General features: G+C 37.2%; 2 protein-coding genes across 4 annotated transcripts in view; one reads left to right on the forward strand and one right to left on the reverse strand.

Moving 5' to 3' along the window:
- Positions 1-3,925: 3,925 nt before the first annotated feature.
- Positions 3,926-18,984, forward strand: part of SPATA22 (spermatogenesis associated 22) — a 28,755-nt gene continuing 13,696 nt past the window's right edge. The window contains exons 1-2 of one of the 2 annotated variants that reach the window (XM_054008237.1): positions 3,926-4,058; positions 4,827-4,918. The gene's annotated coding sequence lies outside the window, so the exon portion shown is untranslated. The other variant, XM_054008238.1, reaches the window with a different exon arrangement.
- Positions 8,179-17,820, reverse strand: ASPA (aspartoacylase). Of its 2 annotated transcripts, XM_054008241.1 has the most exons (7): positions 17,731-17,820; positions 15,417-15,678; positions 13,051-13,246; positions 11,698-11,791; positions 10,816-10,923; positions 9,509-9,618; positions 8,179-8,939 (listed from the first exon to the last, which is right to left on the reverse strand). In XM_054008241.1, exons 2-7 carry the CDS (start codon positions 15,653-15,655, stop codon positions 8,742-8,744), a joined length of 945 nt encoding a protein of 314 aa, XP_053864216.1. In that variant the 5' UTR covers positions 15,656-15,678; positions 17,731-17,820; the 3' UTR covers positions 8,179-8,741. The 2 variants fall into 2 exon arrangements, with proteins under 2 accessions (XP_053864216.1, XP_053864214.1); XM_054008239.1 differs by lacking the exon at positions 17,731-17,820 and having other exon boundaries at positions 15,417-15,808.

Consider the following 18,984-nt stretch of genomic DNA (forward strand, 5'->3'; position numbering starts at 1 on the left):
TGGATACTGAAATCCTACATTTATATACTGGACAGTTGCAAACAGTCAGGGAACAAACTTTCTTTGATGATCCAATGACTTCAACCCACATATCAAGAGAGAAAAGCCAAAGGAAAAGGGACTATTGCATTTATCTCTGTTTGAGAATCGTCGAACTGGAAGGTTTCAGCCGTGTTAGCCTGTATCTGCAAAAAGAACAGGAGTACTTGTGGCACCTTAGAGACTAACAAATTTATTTCAGCATAAGCTTTCGTGGGCTACAGCCCACTTCATCTGATGCATAGAATGGAACACACAGAAAGAAGATATTTATATATACAGAGAACATGAAAAGGTGGGAGTAGCCATGTCAACTGTAAGAGGCCAATCAATTGAGATATGAGCTATCATCAGCAGGAGAAAAAAATTGTTTTAAGTGATAATCGAGATGACCCATAGAAGGTGTGAGGATAACTTAACATGGGGAAATAGATTCAATTAGTGTAATGACCCAACCATTCCCAGTCTCTGTTTAAACCTAAGTTCATTGTATCTAATTTGCATATTAATTCAAGTTCAGCAGTCTGGAAGGGACCTTGAGAGGTCATCTAGTCCAGTCCCCTGCACTCAAGGCAGGACTAAGCATTATACTGAGCCTTTTGAACAAAATCCCTGGTGTCAAAGTTTGTGTGATGGTGTTTAAACAGAGTTCTTTACTTTCTATTGGTTAAACAAATCAAACAAATGTAATATACAATATTTTTTCCTTTTGGAGAAATTATTCCAATCTCTTTGATGTCCATTACTGTATTTTCTATACTGATCTCTCTAATGCATGAGAAATCATTTTGTGTACTGAGAATAGTTAAGTTTTGAAAATATGAAAAAAAAGACATTTCAGCTTTGAAGTAGAACCACAATATGAAGTATGTAATTTTGAAAGTTCTGGATATAGTGGTGTTTTCATTTTGGCTACCAGTGTTATTTATCATGGACCCCATTCTACAGTGTGGTGAGCCTTCTGTGAAAAGATGAACTCCTTCAACTTTCACTGACCTATCATGATCTGTTTTCTGGTCTATAATGCTCGGGGTAATTTTATATGTCTAGTTCTTTTTCCTCATTTGTATGTATACATTCCCTTTCATAAGAGCAATAGATCACTAAAATTAATTCATTTAAGAGGGATCATTGTTTGGGTTGATTTAAATCACTGGGTCTTTGGCCTTTTGCTATTACCACTTGAAAATCCACTTCTTGTCATGTTTTACTGCTTAAACAGAATACTTGTTACCTATTGAGTGTTGTTCTTGGGTTTAAATTAATGCCCAATCCCTGCTACTTTGGGGAGATTAGCAGTAAATATTTATCTATGAAGAAATTATTTTTAAAAAAATCAGTTGAATGCACTGTAATTGTGAACCATTAAGGTTTTCTGAATTCAAAGTACTGTATGTTGCACTTTCTGTAGCACTTTTTATTTGATCAGTCCTCAAGACATGTAACTTTGAATTGTTTTTTTTATTTTATGTACGTGTGTGTATATAAAAATAAATATTTTTGCTCTATGTATGTTCAATATTTGTTAATGTATTCCTGTAGAATGTGCCTTAGTCTTCATGGATTCTGATCTAATTTTTTCATTGTTAATTTCTATTTTGAGGAAACTATTCAGAAAAGATATAGCCAAGTCTGTGTTTGTGTGGTAGAAAGAGAGGCATTAGATCCTTACAATTGCATCAGTTATCTCCACAGTGGGTCAGCTGATCCACAAGACTAATGTTTTAATGCAAAAGGACATAAAGAAACTACACAGCAGGGAGCAGGGTGCAGAGCTAGTTGGGATGGTAAATGTGGTTGTCATTAATTGGCTTTCTATAGATCCTGTATCCTCGGTCTCTTACTATGCACAGCCCCTGTAGAGATGTCAAGCAGAACTGAAACAGACTCCACAAAGTTGAAATCTTAGAAAACAAAGCTTACTTTTATTGGAGGAGATTCATGGGTGGTGTCAATGTGATGACTGAACCCTTTTTGGCCTAGTAGCACGTGAGTAAGAAATCAGAGTCTTATGGGAATATTTCTTCAGTGCTAATAGCTTTTTTGGAAATTGTCAGCCAAGAATATTGCAGTAGGGCCACATGTTTGCCTTTTGGTTAATTCACCTATGCCTGTCAGTTACCTGGGAAAACACTCCTCTTCATATATAGAACTGAGAAGACACAGCACATACACGGAACTTTACTCTGGTCATCTTGTGTGGTTGCTTCTAGTAGTTTTCCAATCAGGATACACTTATGCCATCGTGGCCAAAGGGCCTAGCTAGACCACACAGTACCAGATGGTTTCTGTGCAGTAGGATTGCAAGGACCTTGACCATAATGAATAATAGGTAGAGAAGGCCAAATTCTATACTTTTGATATACAGTAATATTTATTTAAAAATCAAGAAATAAAGCAGATAATTTAATAAACATGTATTTTTCTCCTGTATTTATTATTGCCTTAACACTGCAATTGAAACACAAAGCAAGGATAAAGAATATTGGTTGGGAGCGAGGGAGAAGAAATACATCACTTCTAAAAGGAAAAGGAAGGTGCAATAGTTTTCTGGCCCATTAAATACTTGCTTTTGGCTATCTAAATAATGACATGGGTTGTAGCTGCTGAGGCATATGGGTATTGTATAATAGACTTACCACATAAGTTAATGTTAATTTATGAGGGATTAAATCTAGTGAGAAATACAATACATTTTAAATTAAAACATTCTAAATCATCAATCTTTCTATTTACTGTATTATAGCAAGCACTCAGAACAGAAAAAAATGATTATATGCATCCCTCAAACTCACCAACTCTCACTTTTTTCAGTAGTCCCTTTCCTTTTTTAATTCAGCACCAGTAAGGTATGGAAGAGAAGGTATAAAACACCCAGCTATAATTTTTTTTTTCAATTCAAACAGTGGTTGGAGTTGTAAAGATTTAGGAAAATATTTTTGGTTAGCATGTTATCAAGCCTAGAATAACATAAAAATCTATAGAAAATTTAAATATGAGAATACTGAACAGCAACCAGATTTTCCTGTGCAATCACATTTGCATCTTATTGTTATCACTAATATTTTTCTGATACTGATTTTTGAGGAAGATTGCTAATATCAGAACCCTTTGCTTTTTCATTGTAATTAACACAACCTTCAACTTGTTACTGCAGAGGGTTTTTAAAAAATAATGCACATGGTTTTTAATGCTTTCTCAGCCTGACTGATGCCAATATGACAAAATAAATATTTAGAGAGTTAATTCATATCCCCCATTCTTTCTGTCTCTGTGATACTCAGGCTTGGTTCCTACAAATACAGAATCACTAAATTACAGTTTCAGCAGCCTGGTAAGCGCCACATGAAATCCTTTTAATGTTCTTTTTCATATATCCGAGATAGAATTTACGACTCCTCCTTCATCAAAAAACTTATGTCAATGAATTCACAACCTGGAAATGGTTTTTGCAGTGAAATGAAAAACTCTCTCTAAACATGACTCATATTTTTCAATTGGCTCCCGTGGAAGTTAGTTGCTGATGCTTTCACTGATCTTATTAACGAAAGATTTTACAACACGTTTCTAATACATTTGTGAGGTTAATTATGTATCCAGATTGGATGTGGCAATTCTATAACATGTGGGCCTGTTCTTGCATTCTATCTATCTATCTATCTATCTATCTATCTTCATTTTGAAATAACAGGAGTTCTGGGATGCAAGAACTGCGAGATCATACACTATGCCAAACATTTTATTTGAAATTGCTCCATGTAATGACTGCCCTGCACCTTTAAGCAGGGTTTTTTTGGCTAGTCTGGCGAGTGAAGAGAACATTGCTTTATGGCTGGCTGGAAGGAAGATGAAAAGTGCTGCAAAAGGAGCAGCGTGGTCGCTGACATCCCCTGGGAATGCAGGGTTTGAAAAGGAGCAGCACGGTGCCGGGAGCCTTCCTTTTTACACAGACCAAGGCTGAGGCAGGAGGGTTCCAGTGTTCAGATCTACTCGGCTCCACATGGAAGCGAAGTAGGGCGGTGAGCAGGCCAAACCCTTCCCCCCACTTCGCTTCCAGCAAGTCTCAGTAGGAGTGCTCCGGACTACAGTTAGCTCGGCTCCACCCACGTGGAAGCAGAGCAGGGAGGAGATTCTCCCTCCTCCCACTTCAGTCCCGGAATAGAGAAGCAGGCCCTTGTCGCAGCATGGCTCCTGGCAGACACGGAACAATAAGAGCGGGGAGGAACAGGGGGATGATTAATTCTCCATCCCCCCTGGTTCAGGCGGGGTGAGGCAGGCATAGCAGAGTGAATTCACAAAGGGAGGTGCAGTTGAGTAGCAAAGCATCTCGGAGCCAGATTCTGTCCCTCGGTATACAGATGAGTAGAGGGAGTGGGAGTGCGGTCCCCCCTCATAGCAGCTGTCCGGTGCACAGAGGTTTAGGGAACAGGGTTTTTGTATTACCTGCTGTGGGCAGGAGACAGCAGGGGGATGGAATTTTGCTTCTCCCTCCCAGTTAGTGTCATGGGACAGGGAACTGGGGAGGAATCAAACCCTGCACAGGGCGGACGGAGTGCAGTTATTTGGGCCGGGTGAGCCAAGGGCAGGATCCTTGCAACAAGAGCGAGGGGTTGGAGGAGCCTGGGATAGTGCTTTTCATTACCAAGGGCAGCCTATCAGGCTTGGGCAAGGGTCTCAAAGTGAGGCACTCACCCAGGAAAGTGAGCTGGCTGCGTTTGATGGTGGGACAGTCAGCTGGGATTTGATACAAGTAATCAGGGTTATTGTGTCTGAGGTTGTTTCCACAGCTTTGCAGGCCATACAAGGTGTAATGGTTCGCCCAGATCTAGGATATTCCACTCAAGTGATTGCAGGAGATGAGGCAGACACTGAGGATGGGGTGAGTTAAATGAGGATCCCATACCAAAATGATGTGGCAAAGGTGGGGATTGCGGGCACTAGTGGTTCCTCGGAAGCTTTACGCCCCCTCCCCCCCCCCCCCCCCCAAAAAAAAAAAAAAACCATGATGGGGTATCACATGGGCCAGCCAGAAACTGTCTCAGTTGCCCCTGGACTCCCTCCCCCATAAGCAGAGCCAGGGTATTGCATGGTTGATACAGGCTAACTGTAAGTTCCTCAAACATGGGGACAGCATGGGAGAGGTGTCTTGCTAAGGCTGCATTCCTTAGCTATGCTTGTGTTACAGTTGAAGCTTACCCAGAGAGAAGCCTGGCTTTGTTAGATACATAAATATAATCGGGCGGGCATGCAATACATTCAGTGGCATACATCTAATCACAGCAGTTGCTGTTACAGCACTGGGCGGGCATGCAATACATTCCCGGGCATACATTTCTTTATAGCAGTGGGTTTTGCAGGATCTGTACCTTCAGGCATGCATGCAAAACATGTTTTGGGTCTCATACAGCACATTCCTGCCACAATGGTAAGGGGAGGTATAGGACGCAGGGTAGAACAAATGCCACCTGCAAGTAGGCCCTGTTTGAACAGGGCGTGGGTGACAGAAGGCAGGCCAGTGCAAGGGGCCAGCTTCAAGCATTGGAATGGGCTAAGGCCTCCTGTGGGACTACCCCAGCAAAGCCAATCGGTCAAATCTATGTGCTGGGTTTTTTAATGGGGGTTCTTATCCCCTTTATATAAAATAATAATGATTAAAGTCAAGGGTGGGGTTTGGCCATTTTAAGGCAATAATTCCAAAAGAATGAATTTGGGGTACAGGGGCAGGCAGGGCCATCCAGCCAATTTCCTGTGGATAACTTGTGGGTTTCCCCCAAGGCTAGTTTCAAGCAGCAATGGTATGAGCTATGGCCTCCAGTGCGACTACCCCAGCAAGGCTGTTGGGTCAGTTTTGTGGGCTGGGTTTACTGTGGGTTCTTATCCCCTTTGTGTTTGGCCCCCGGAAAGGCTTCAGGGAATTACATTGTTTCATAACCTCTCTGGGGTTGACAATGGCATAGCACATGCCTTGTCTCATTTTCAGGTCCACAGATTTCTGGAGTTGGTACCAGGAGCTGGTCGGAAACCCAGGCAGATGCCACTAGCGCTATGGAACCTTAGAAGAATGGTAGAATGGTTGTCAGTATGGTGTGGAGATCAGTTGCTCCATGCACGTGGCAGGGTTGTGAGAGAAGTTTTAATGATTTCATGCAATTTCAGGATTAGGAAGGCTGGTCAGCGATATGGCCCATTACAGAGGAACAGGTGCTGCAGCACATGCTGTCGTTGGCAAACCGTCAACTGGCATCCTCCACAATCTCGAATCGCCTTTCTGCCATTACATTCGTCAGTAGGCTAAATGGTTATCCTGATCTTTGCAGTGGTTTTTTTAGTTGGAAGGTTTTTGGCTCATGGACAGGAGTCGGTCTTGTTCAGGGCTGCATTCTTGACAGCAGTTTTTGGTGCTTTCAGGATCAGTGAGCTAGTATTTGGGTCTGGTAGGAAGGGCTTTGCAACTGCGGGATATACAATGGCAGGAGCATTCAATAATATTACACTTGCGACGGTCAAAGACAGATCAAGTTGGCCAGGGTGAATCTGTGATCCTCTGGCAGGGTGGTGAGCCTGGAGTCTGCCCAGTTCAGGCTTTGAAGGCCTACTGGGTTATATGGCCAAAAGGGAAAGGCCCCCTTTTTATGCATGGTGATGGGAGTCCCCTCATAGCATATCAATTTGTTACTGGGTTGAGACGGGGGCTGATGAGGTTGGGGCTGCCAGCCCTTGAATTTGGTTCCCACTGATTCAGAATCGGGGCAGCAACGGCAGCAGCACAGATAGGTATGGGAGCAGAGGCAATCGGGAGTTGGCATTCGGATGCGTACCGAACGTATGCAAGACCTCAGGTGGTAAGTCAGCATTAATTTGTCATAATCTCATTACAGATATTGGACGACCAGCCATGCAGACGGTGGTGTGGGTCTGCAGGCATAGTATTGTCTTTTGTGCCCATAGTCACGTGTCCAGGGTTGCCTGAGGGTTCACAGCTGGGCTTTGGTGATGAGGCGATACTCAGTTGGCATGCAAGGAGGGGCAAGTTATGGGATCAGCTAATACCGATGCTATTTGATGTGCGGGCCTGTCAGCAGCCCCCGGATATAATGTGGTGCATTTTGGGGAAAACGATTTGGGAATGCTTAAAGGAGTGGAACTAATGCTCAGAGCAAGGAGGGACTTGGGGGCTGATCCTTGAACTTTTTCCAGGAGTTAATATGATTTGGTCAGACATGCTTCAGGGTCTATTGGGGAGCCGTGAGCCCCCTCAGGATGGACAAGGCAAGGAGTTATGTGAACAGGGAGGTGGCCAAATTCCTTGGGACCAGAGGAAAGACTGATTTCACATCCTGACATAGTATATGGGGCAGCAGAGTTGTTTTGGGAGCATGGGGTTCACCTGTCTGACTTAGGTGCTGTCATGTTTTTAACTGGTATAAAATATGGCATTAGGAGATGTGTGGGGAGGAGGCTGCCAAGGTGTCTCCTTGTGGCAGATGTCCAGTGCAGGTACTCCATAGGAAAGGAATACAGTGATCAGATAAATGGCTTGGAAAAAGACTTAAAAAGAGGTGTTCATTAAAGGTTGGGGACTCCTATGATTGGTATGTCAGGGAGCCAATCCCCCATTCTTATAGCCAACCTTAACCCTCCTAGGAGGTAGGGGTGGATGGTAAGGTCCTGGCAATGGATTTGCTGGAGGGAATGGGTATATTAAAAAAGAGGGGGAGCTGGTGGAAACCCCTCACCCCAGGTATGGTAAGGTCCCGGCAATGGATTTGCTAGAGGGACATGGATGGAAAAAGAGGGGGAGCTGGTAACTCCCCCCCCCAGGTAATTATGGAATAAACGTGGGGTTTCCTGCAGTGTACACACTTATCTGCCAGGTAGTCCCAAACATCTAATAAAATTGCAGCCTCATTAAACCAATGTCAAATGTCTCCTGTCCTTCTTTTGGCATAGCCAGAAAACATGTAGATGTAACTGAAAAACTTTGCAATTACAGAACGCTTTATATTTTCATTGCTGCAGAAATTTTATCAAATTTTCATCAAAATTCTTACACTTTCCACAAATATTGACCATGAAGTATAATATTGTACCAGTAAATTTCTGGGCACATAACATGTAATTTAAACATATGCCATTAACTCAACAAAATGAATTTTTGATTTATTTGTCTTTAACATTAACTAGATAATACTTTAAGTGTACCTGGTTTCCATTTTATTTTATTCAGAGTAACTTTCTTACTCAAATTGAAAACATTTCCTAACACAGTGTGCATTTTTTCAGTAATGTAGACTTCAGGTTGCACAATTCTGAATAACATTTGGGAAAGATTTAAAATTTGAATGTAGGAAAATCTTTAGATAAAAGTTTATAACACATTCATCAATAATTTGGTATATTATGTAGACACAATTTTGCAGAATGCATTAAATAATTAGCTATATAAACTAGTAATATTTATTTTTAGTATCTGCAATAAACATGACTAAAAATAATACTTTGCATTTAAAAAGTGCTTTTCATCTTCAAAGTGCTTAGCAAAATTAATTAATACACAATTTTAAATTAAGGGTTTATTTCTGCATTGATTTATGGTCCATAAATCCCCACTGACTTCACCTGGATTACATGGAGTAGAAATCAGCAATGAATTTGGCCGTATGTCTAAAAAAGTTTTATAATCTTTCACAAATGTCCTAGTTTTAAGACAAAGAGGATCTGATACCTTTTGCAGTAAGTTTTACTTTGACTGTTTTTACAAAAGCTTGTTTCTTTTCATAGTATGCAGCCTCATTCACAAATGTTGGGTATACTGTAGAATCCCCTTCATAATTAATGGTCTCTCCATCAAGAGTTAAAAATATAGGCTCCCCATTGTTCAGTGGCTGCCAGTCTTGATCCTTATAGGAAATTAGATTATAGATTGTTAGAAAATATATTATATTTTCACCTTAATATTTTTTGACAACTTTCATATAAGATTCTTAAGTTTATTATGCATAGTTATACTACTCTATACAGTTTATGGCCAAAACTTTCAAAGCTCCACTGATTTGGGACCTTAGGCATCTTGGGCCTGATTTTTAAAAGTGCTGAGCACTCACTATTCCAGTTGAAATAAATGGGAACTGTGAATGCTCAGCAACTCTGAAAATTAGGCCCAAGGTTTCTCAAAGGTTTGGCTCCCAAAATTGGAAGTGCCTGTTTAGAATGAAAGTATACCATACTTTCTTTTCCTTGAGTTTTTGTTCAAAACTGAGTTTAGAACTTCCCAATCAATTACTGAAATACTGTAAACCATTAGTTATAAAACTTATATGAATAGTTCTGAAACATTCAATCTCTCCATTGGTGGGTTTGACATAATAGTAAATATCTTATTTGATGATATACCATATACTATACTATAAACCAAACATCAAATGGAATACCTATACAAATGTTGTAAATGAAGAATGATAGATTTTACCTGCAGGCTAGGGTGAATAACAGCAGTAATTTCACCATTTTTATTCCTGGGATAATCTACTTTTTCCATTATTTTGTAAATTTCAATTGTACATGGTGGAAATTCCTTTCCTAGAAAGGATAAATATATTTTTAAATGTCATGTCAGCAAATTCCCAGTTAAATAATATACCTAATTTACTATTTTATTTAGAATGGCTGAAGTCATTAATTTGTATCTGTTCATAGTTTATCAGTTAGTAATTAACTCAAGTAATACGAATATGTCTAGCTCCAGATTTCCTATCCCGTGAAGGTCAGGTTGCTGAAAGACGACCCAGTTGCTTAGTGTTGCATAAAAATCTGGATCTAAATTTGAACAGTATTTTTGAAATCGGGGATCTCAATCACTGCATACACCGTAATAAATTCATTTTGTAGATAAGGAATTCATAAAATCTGACAGCATTATTTAATAGTTAGGGAATGATATTGATGGGAATGCATGCAGTTCTTGCATGCCTATGTCACTGCTTCAAGAATAAACTGACAATCAGCAGTCAAGCACAAACTTTCCCAATACAAAGATATTTTAATTTATAACAACTCTGTATTTGACTTTGTATAGGTGCATAACAAAAGTTTATTACTTCAAATTATTTTATGAGAGTCAAAGGTATAGTAAGAAATGGAAATGAATAAGCTGCTCATTATAAATGTTTCTTTTTTATATTGCACTCTCAGCATACACTTACTATACAATAAGTTGTGAACACAGTTGTGAACTACCACTTTATATCTATGATGTATCTTGTAGGATCAAGTATCAGAGGGGTAGCCGTGTTAGTCTGGATCTGTAAAAAGCAACAGAGAGTCCTGTGGCACCTTTAAGACTAACCGATGTATTGGAGCATAAGCTTTTGTGGGTGAATGCCCCAATACATCAGTTAGTCTTAAAGGTGCCACAGGACTCTCTGTTGCTTTTTGTAGGATCAAGTTTCACCATAGTTCTAGATTCTCAAGATTCAATAAAAGAGGGCAAAAGACATTAACAATAGAAGTTCTTAAGGCTTAAGTGCAATTCTCAGTTCCAACATTCTTATACAATTATTCATCATGCTGTAATTCAGAATGAGTAAAATAAATTGTAAATAATTTATTAAAGACTGTATGAACGAACATACTATTAATACTACAATAATACAAAATATGAGTTGCATTTGTTTCATTGCAAAATGCTGTAGCTTCATTTATTTAAAAAAATCTACTCTTTTGCAATGAGTTACTAGCAGAGAATAGGAGTGTTCATGCTTGCATGATTTACTATACCTTCATTAAAAATGTGCACAAAATCGAGGCCATGTTTGATAATCTTTCTCATTTTGTCCAAAATGTCAGCTCTAAGAACTCCTTGGGGCTGAGGCCCAACTTCCACACCTGTGTACAAATGAGGGAGATATTGATAGACATTGTATGTCACATGTATAGAATGCACACTAAAAATATACATGCCTGTGTGTGCCTCTGCTTACTGTTTTAGAATTACCAGTTTAATTAACATTGGAGGCAAAGGGACAGCTCAGTGGTTTGAGCATTGGCCTGCTAAACCCAGGGTTGTGAGTTCAATCCTTGAGGGGGCCACTTAGGGATCTGGGGCAAAATCAGTACTTGGTCCTGCTAGTGAAGGCAGGGGGCTGGACTTGATGATCTTTCAAGGTCCCTTCCAGTTCTAGGAGATAGGATATCTCCAAAAATAATGCAATATTTCTCTAATGTTATCCTGTCTATTGTAGTATAAATGAACAGGTTAGCCACTTTATCCCACCATCCCTTTTCTGGTTAACAATCAACATTCATCCTAGTTTTATTTATGAGAAATAAATATCTCTTCTGAGTTCAACATCAGTAATGCTTATAATCAAACAGCATAATTTACTTTCTATCCTAAAATATTATAAATATCTCCAATAAAATATTATTCTTATAAAAAGAGGATTGTTTGAGTATAAAAAAAGGGGGGACAATTTAGGATGCAGAATGGATCATTTATTTACCAAATCAAGCTCATATGATTACGAAGCAGGTGGATGAACCTCATTATAGAAATTTGTTTAACTTAAAGAAACAACTTAAAAAGAAAAAGATCTGGAGACAGGCATCTATTTTAATAATTTCTGGGGATTGGAAAGTGGTCTCAACATTCATATTTACCAACAGGGTGTTTTGCTATAGATCGAATTGTAGCATATTTCAAGTTAGGATGTTCAGTCAGGAAAACAGGACAGCATTCTGGGGCCAAAGCATTCTGTGAAGATTTGTCAAAAAAAGTCTTTCTTATGCAAATATTAAAAATGTTGCGCTACAAAAGACTACTGACGCTGAAGTGATTTACACAATGTCTTCAATATGTTGCTCTTATTTCATGGCCCTAAAATAAGTAGGACATCTTTAGAAAACATACAAAGCTATATTTGTTGGTCTGCTTTCCCTTAGCTCATGTCAGGCATGCTCCACTGAACTTTGCTGCACGCTGATATTAATGAACACAGTTCCAGTCTTAATTTACCCAGAATCAAATTGCTTTAGGACAGATTTCAAATATTTTTCTTCTAGCTATGGTTTGATTCTTTTATTAGACACATGTAGTGAGTTAGCCCAGTTCTTTTTTATATGTCTTGGCAGAAAACCTTCCTATCCATTCCTTTCTAGATTACTGCCTATCATTTCTACATTTTGATTAGATGTATGTCAATCTTCATATACTCTTACACATAAACTGACCACATCTTTGAACAGTATATAAACAGAGGTATGGGACACAAAGAAAATTAAATACCATATGTCAAAGTATATGAAATATCTTATCTTGAAGTATATGAATTAAGGGGAGGGGATTTTCAAAATGTACCATATTGACCTAACTTTGCTCCCATTAAAGATAGTCGGAGGCTTACCGTTAACTTCAGTAAGATAACAGGCCAACATGGAGCACTTTTGAAAATCTCACTCTAAATGTGAGTCACTTGCAATACCAACAAGATTAAACATTTCCAACACTTATTAGTACTGCAGCCAATGTATATCAGGGTTTCTTTTGTCATAGCCTTATTCCATCCATTTTTAAAGTCTGCATTTTAAATAACTGATGTCTTACAACATTTTGCATTCAGTCTACAATTTTTTCCAGCTTTATGACAGACTAGTTTAAAAACAGACCCAATGATCTTTAAGTTTTTATTAATTTTGCTGTGTATGTTGTTTTTTGCTACTGCCCCACATTTGTCTTATTAACAGATTAATTTATTTACTAGTGCTGTCTATATCTATTGTTATCATGAAAGGTTGGAATCAGTACTAACCAGTATTGGACCCAATTTAATAATTCTTTGTGATAGTAAATATCCCATTCTATAATTAGTTTTAATATACTTTTCCAAACATTTTAACAAAATAAAACAAAACAGCATAACTGTATTTAAATAAAGGCACAAAGTTGATATACAGTAATATGTTTCAAATACAAATCTAAATTTATTCTCATAGTTTACTAAAAATTAGTTTTACCTTAATATAATGAAACATCTGGATTGTAAAGTTATTCCTGGAGTTTTCAAGAATGAGAGTGCCACCCATGTTAGAAGTTGTGTTGTGAAGGTCAAAAATAAGGTCATAGGCATCATTACTATCTTTTGGACCAAATATATGGTTGATTTCCTGAGCCCTTCTCACTTCATATGGAATATCTTCTGTGATTTGCCTGCTGTTAATATTAGTACAAATAAATTAATTAACAAATTCTATAGCTTTGCTGTCAACAAAAATTAGAGTATCCTTTTCATTTGATTTTTTCCATAATTGATTAGAATTGATATACCATATACAACTACTCCATCAAACTGTTTGACCTGTAACAGGTTGTGCTTGAACTTAACAAGTATTAATGCTAGTTGGCAATATGTCTTGCTGTTGTCTCTATCAGTATTTTGCAAGATTTTTCACCTAATCTAAAATGGTATTTTACATTACTTCTGCTTTACTTCTTTGCAATGGCTCCCAGTTCACAATGGTTGAAATTCTCCCTCTGTACAGAAAGGCAGCACAAGAGTTATGCACCATGTAAAGTCATTTCTAGGGCTTAATCCAGCATCTGTTGAACATAGAAGTCTTTCAGGAGTTAGTTCATGCCCTTAGACCTTGGTCCTGATCTATGTCTTTCATGGCTTGTTTTCTTTTTGATCTACTTCTTACTTTTCATATTCAGACCAGATTCTTAAGATCCCTTGGTTTAGGTCCTCTTGCTCCATAAAGCAGATGATACTTATGAATTCCATCTGGAATTCTTTCCCTCAAGATTTTAGTAAGTTCCATCTCAATGTCTTTAAAACTAAATCAAACTGTTCTTTTTAATATAGTTTATGGTTGTGAGATATTATAGTTGAATGTACTGTACTTTATTAATTTCATTGTAAAATGGCATGGGATATGATGTCATAGTCTATAATTTTATATCTTTGTGCTTTAATTTAATTGAAATTGAGAACTTCTTGGAATAGGGGAAAGATGTAAGTACTCTGGGTAAAATCCTGCCGTATTGAAGTCAATGAGAGCTATGCCATTGCCTCCAATGGGGCTGGGATATCACACTCTATTTTTGTAAAGCCATTGGTAACTATATCTCCACATCAGAAAAAAAAAGTACAATAGTCTTCTAAATGTACTTACTAATGCTCTAGTCTTGAGTAATCTGTTGGGATTTACTGAGAAATATTAGTAAAAGTTATACAAAAAGCATTTTAGAAGAAATACTTTAAATTAGATAACCTGACAGTACATTTATTAAATCATTCCAATTTCAAAGCAGGTGAAATAATAAACAGGAAGACAAAGAAGATATTCTAAATGTATAAGTCTATGTATGGATAAACAGTTAAAAAGTTGGTGCAGATCTTTGTCTCTTGCCAAGTATTTACCTTATAAGTGACATTACCAATAAAACAATTCTCTCTTAGATAAAATGTCAAATGAAAATGCATAGATGCATTGTAAAGACAAATACTTTTATACAGCATGTATGATATAAATGGTCTTTGCTGTTATCCACCTTTCCCATCAGGACCTTTGTGTTGCATAATTATCTGTTGAGCATGAAGATATATCGTACTTAAAAATGCTTGGTTCACCTACCAAAGTCCATTTGAACAGTTAACTTCTCAAACAGAGCTAACACAAAGTTCCATTAAAAATGTAATTTATCATTGTAAAATAAGCCTCTTAAATCAGAATAGTTACACTTTGTTTTAGATTATGTAAATCAAGAAATACAGTGTGATCACTTAATTTATTGACAATTTTGTCTGTATAATTTTGCCATACTATGCATATTTCAAACTTGACTGTTTTCACATTTCATTCTACACTATATGTAACTGAAATTTAAAATACTCTCAATATTTGTATAACATTTGTTTTTTTTCTCAGACACTCGCTTTCATATTTATCTATATTTAAATAGCTTTGTGTTTTAACAACTGGCTATGTGGCTACCAGTACAGTGGCATTAACAACAGTCCAAAAGTTAAAATGCCCAAGGGGTTTATTTCAAGACATGTGAGAAATGAGACTGTCACTCAGAGTAATAGCAATACTTAACTTTACATGAATACAGCAAATTCTATATTGATTTTAAATATAGTCTAACTTCCTCTAACAATTTGTCTCTTGTTGCATAAGCACTATTTAAACAATGAATCAAATAAGTACATTCTATTTGGTCTTTCTGGGTTAAAAGTCAGTCAACAATATCATATGATTGCACTGTCAAAAGGTTATTAGTGTTCATGTAAAAATTTTACCAATAAAATAATAAAAGAAGCTCCTGATAACATTTAAGATAGAAAACTAAAAATATACAAGCACACAGTTATTCTTACCCAAGATTATCAGGGTCAAAAACTCGGTTCAGGTCACAGTCAATATATCTAGTACATTTCTTCACAGCGCTTGGGTTGGTAATAAATGGTCTCACTTCCAGCCCTGTTCTTTGAATCTCAGCTCCATTCTCTTGCCAATGCTTGACCAAAAATACCCCTGATAACTCATTGCCATGAGTCCCTCCAAAGATAGCAACTCTTCGTACAGGAGCCTCATGAACAACATAACAGGAAGTCATTCTATTAAGCTGCTTTAATGTTGCTGCAATCAAAACAGAAAATAATAGCAAAGTAAAACATTTGTTCCTAAGAAAGGACAGAAAATGTTTGACTTTTTTATCTGTCTAGACCAGATGTTAACTGATGTGTATTAACATTTCTCTAACAAGTCTTACGAGTTTTCTGTTGCAATACATGGGTGTTGCTAAACTGACACTCCTCCTTCCCAAGCCCTGCCCTTCTTTTTACCATATTTGGATCATAATATGTATAAATCAGCTAAAGATACAGTCATATAGTTCAATCACTAATTCCTGTACTCAGTCTGTAATGTTATACAGTGTATAATCAAATACTATAATAATAAAAAACAATATAATTTTTAATTTGTACTTTAAAATAATGTTCACATTCTACATTGAAAATCCACAGAATGCTAGCACTTCAAATTGGATGTACCAGGTATATTTGTGCATCACTTCATGTGTGTTTTATATCACATAGCCAGTACAATATGTAATAGAGAAATGGATTTAAAGTAAGCAAAAATACACAACAAAATATGACGTTATGATTTCACATCTTAGGTATTGTGATAGACAAAATGCTGAAAGCTCATTACTGTCAACTACCAAAGAAATGTTGGTATCCAAGTATAGCTGGATTTCTTGAAGTGTGTTTATTGTTTGTGTATGTGTATGTATATATGTGTGTGTGTGTGTGTGTGTGTGTGTGTATATATATATATATATATATATATATATGACAGTTTTATCATACTTAACTAATGAACAGTGACTGCAGGGGGCTTAATTAAAAATTAAAATTCAGTATATTCACATCAGAGTGTAATATTTTTGGCCCCAATGGTGCAATGGGATCTGTTAGCCTGGACCTCTGTGCCAGTGCAGATTATCTAATTGGTGTTTTACATTTCTAACTTCTACGATTCTAATGATACAAAAAATAGATTGATGTAGCTGACATAAGATCAAATAGTTGTACTTGCCTCTCAAAATCTTCAGAGGTCAAGAACCTGCCTTTTTCCAACTTCAGAATTGTTCCATAATCCCAATACATACACCATAACTACCATTCACAAAGGACTTTCAAAGAAGAAAATTAGACTATGCAGCAGTCACATATGTTCTATGGCATCCTGGCAATGTTTTATGGCCAGCATTATACCTGCAATCCCAAGCCATTATATAAGGTCTTCTACAAGTCTAGACTATCCGGAACCCACCTTATTGTGAACATTTCACACATCCTTTCCTAAAGGCTTTTACCATACAATATTATAACTTGGAGAATAAAAGGTCTCAGCAGGAAAAAACACCTTTTTATTGGCAAGAGTAATCTGTACTAATTGTACTTACAACTCTGTAATGACTCACTGCACACCACAGAGATACAAATGATCTCTACATTTCAAGCATATAAAATATAATTTTTGTCAAAATTCGCTTTCTTTCTGTTAGAATGTGTATAGGATTTATATTTCAATCATCCAGAAACCTCACTGCTATGTGAGAAAGGTTTTTTAAGACAGATTTGATATGGTATAGATATAAGAAAAGAAAGCTGAACACAGGATTCATACATCATGATTAAATCTACTGGAAGTGTACTCACATAATAAAACTTACACTTCAAATTTCAGCCTATGCATACTGATTTAGTAAACCTTGTAGTGAACTAATCTGGATAGACTGTTTATTCAGACACCTAATGGTATTATTTCTTCACTTTAGTAACTTGTCACATAGTTTCAAGAAAGATAACTGTAGTAAATAATATATTAAACAAACTAGAATAGTTATATTTTACACCAAAAGACTGTTTTGTATCATCCTTTGACCCCATTGCTTTTGGTCATGGTTCCAAAGTTATTACTTACACAGTGACTGAACAAATGACTCACACTTTGAGTCCTGTTTATAGAATTTAAACAGTGCAAGACTTTGGAAATTAAACTGTAAAATGCAAATACACAGTGCTGGTAAACACAGTTTCTCTTTTATTTTTGAATGTATGATGTTTATAATTCCTTGCAAGAGGTAGAGTGAAACACAGCAATTGTTTATACACTTACCTCATTTAACTTGCAAGAAGTTTGTCTCAGAAGAAACGCTTTAATAGAAAAGATACAGTGCATTTCCAAACATGAGTTTAGGACTAAAGCCATGGAAGCTTCTTTTATACCCTTAAAGCAAGTTAACTTCCGAAGAATGTTTAACTCCTGGTTTCCCAGTACTAACTCTAGTGAATTTGTGGTCATAAATGAAAAAGAAACATTTAAAGAGTTTTCATTCTTCTGAGTGAAGATGCTGACAACAACATAATCCGTTATTACTGTGTTGTGCACCAACATCTATTTTTGTTTCCCTGGAAAATTATTCAGGCACTTATTTTGGCTTCTTCAATATAATTTTAGGGCTGTTTTGTTTTTGCGTTCTGTAATGATTGCTTTTTTATTTGTGCAGCAGTACAAAAGCCTTAAGAGCAGGGTTGGGAGGACTTTGAAAAGTTATTACTAATGATAAAACTATTTAGTCTAAGCCATTTTATAGAGATTCCTCTGTGCATTCTCCCCCACAATGCTCTCTGTTGGAGTGACTGGCTGCCCTAAAGACTGAAAGCTGAACTTGACTGCCTCCAAAGAATATTAACATAGGGCTGCATCTACCACTGTAACAGATAGTTGCCCCTGAAAGCAAAATACCAGGGGCAGCAAAACGTTCAGTAGCTACTTGTATAGGTCATTGCAGCCTGGTAGGAATTGATATTTGCCAACTTGCTTAAAGCATCATAGTGCTTAGAGCTGCCCCTATCAGCACTGCTTTGAAGACAGGAACAGAGCGTTGCCCCACTTAAACAATGAGGGCTCCTTCCCTAGGGGAGGAGAGTGACTCCTCTGCAATGCACACAACTCATGCCAGACTAGGAGCAAGGGGCAAAACCCCGCTACGTTAGCTCGTATCCCGTGTGAACTAGTAATTACTGCACCAGACTGCTGAGTGGATCTTCTACACTTAAATAAATTAAAATAAAGATGATAGGACTAATAATATCTCTAACTGTAAAGACTGGGCATGTTTTTCCTATCCAGACAACTGGGGCACCTGGACCTTTTCACCCCCAAAGAAATGAATCCTTCATTTATATTTAATTGGTAGCCCTATTAAGTGCACTATACATCTTTTAAATTTTTAAAATGAAATACTATTTGTCTATCTTGCAAAACACCCAGAGCTTAGGGTAAGGGCAGTTCTGAAAAACACACACATCTACATTATTTTAGCTGGGTGTGATTGTTTAAATGGTGAGGTTCCCAGGTACTTTATTT

Source organism: Malaclemys terrapin, chromosome 18 (assembly GCF_027887155.1).
Source record: "Malaclemys terrapin pileata isolate rMalTer1 chromosome 18, rMalTer1.hap1, whole genome shotgun sequence".
Classification (NCBI taxonomy): Eukaryota; Metazoa; Chordata; order Testudines; family Emydidae; genus Malaclemys; species Malaclemys terrapin.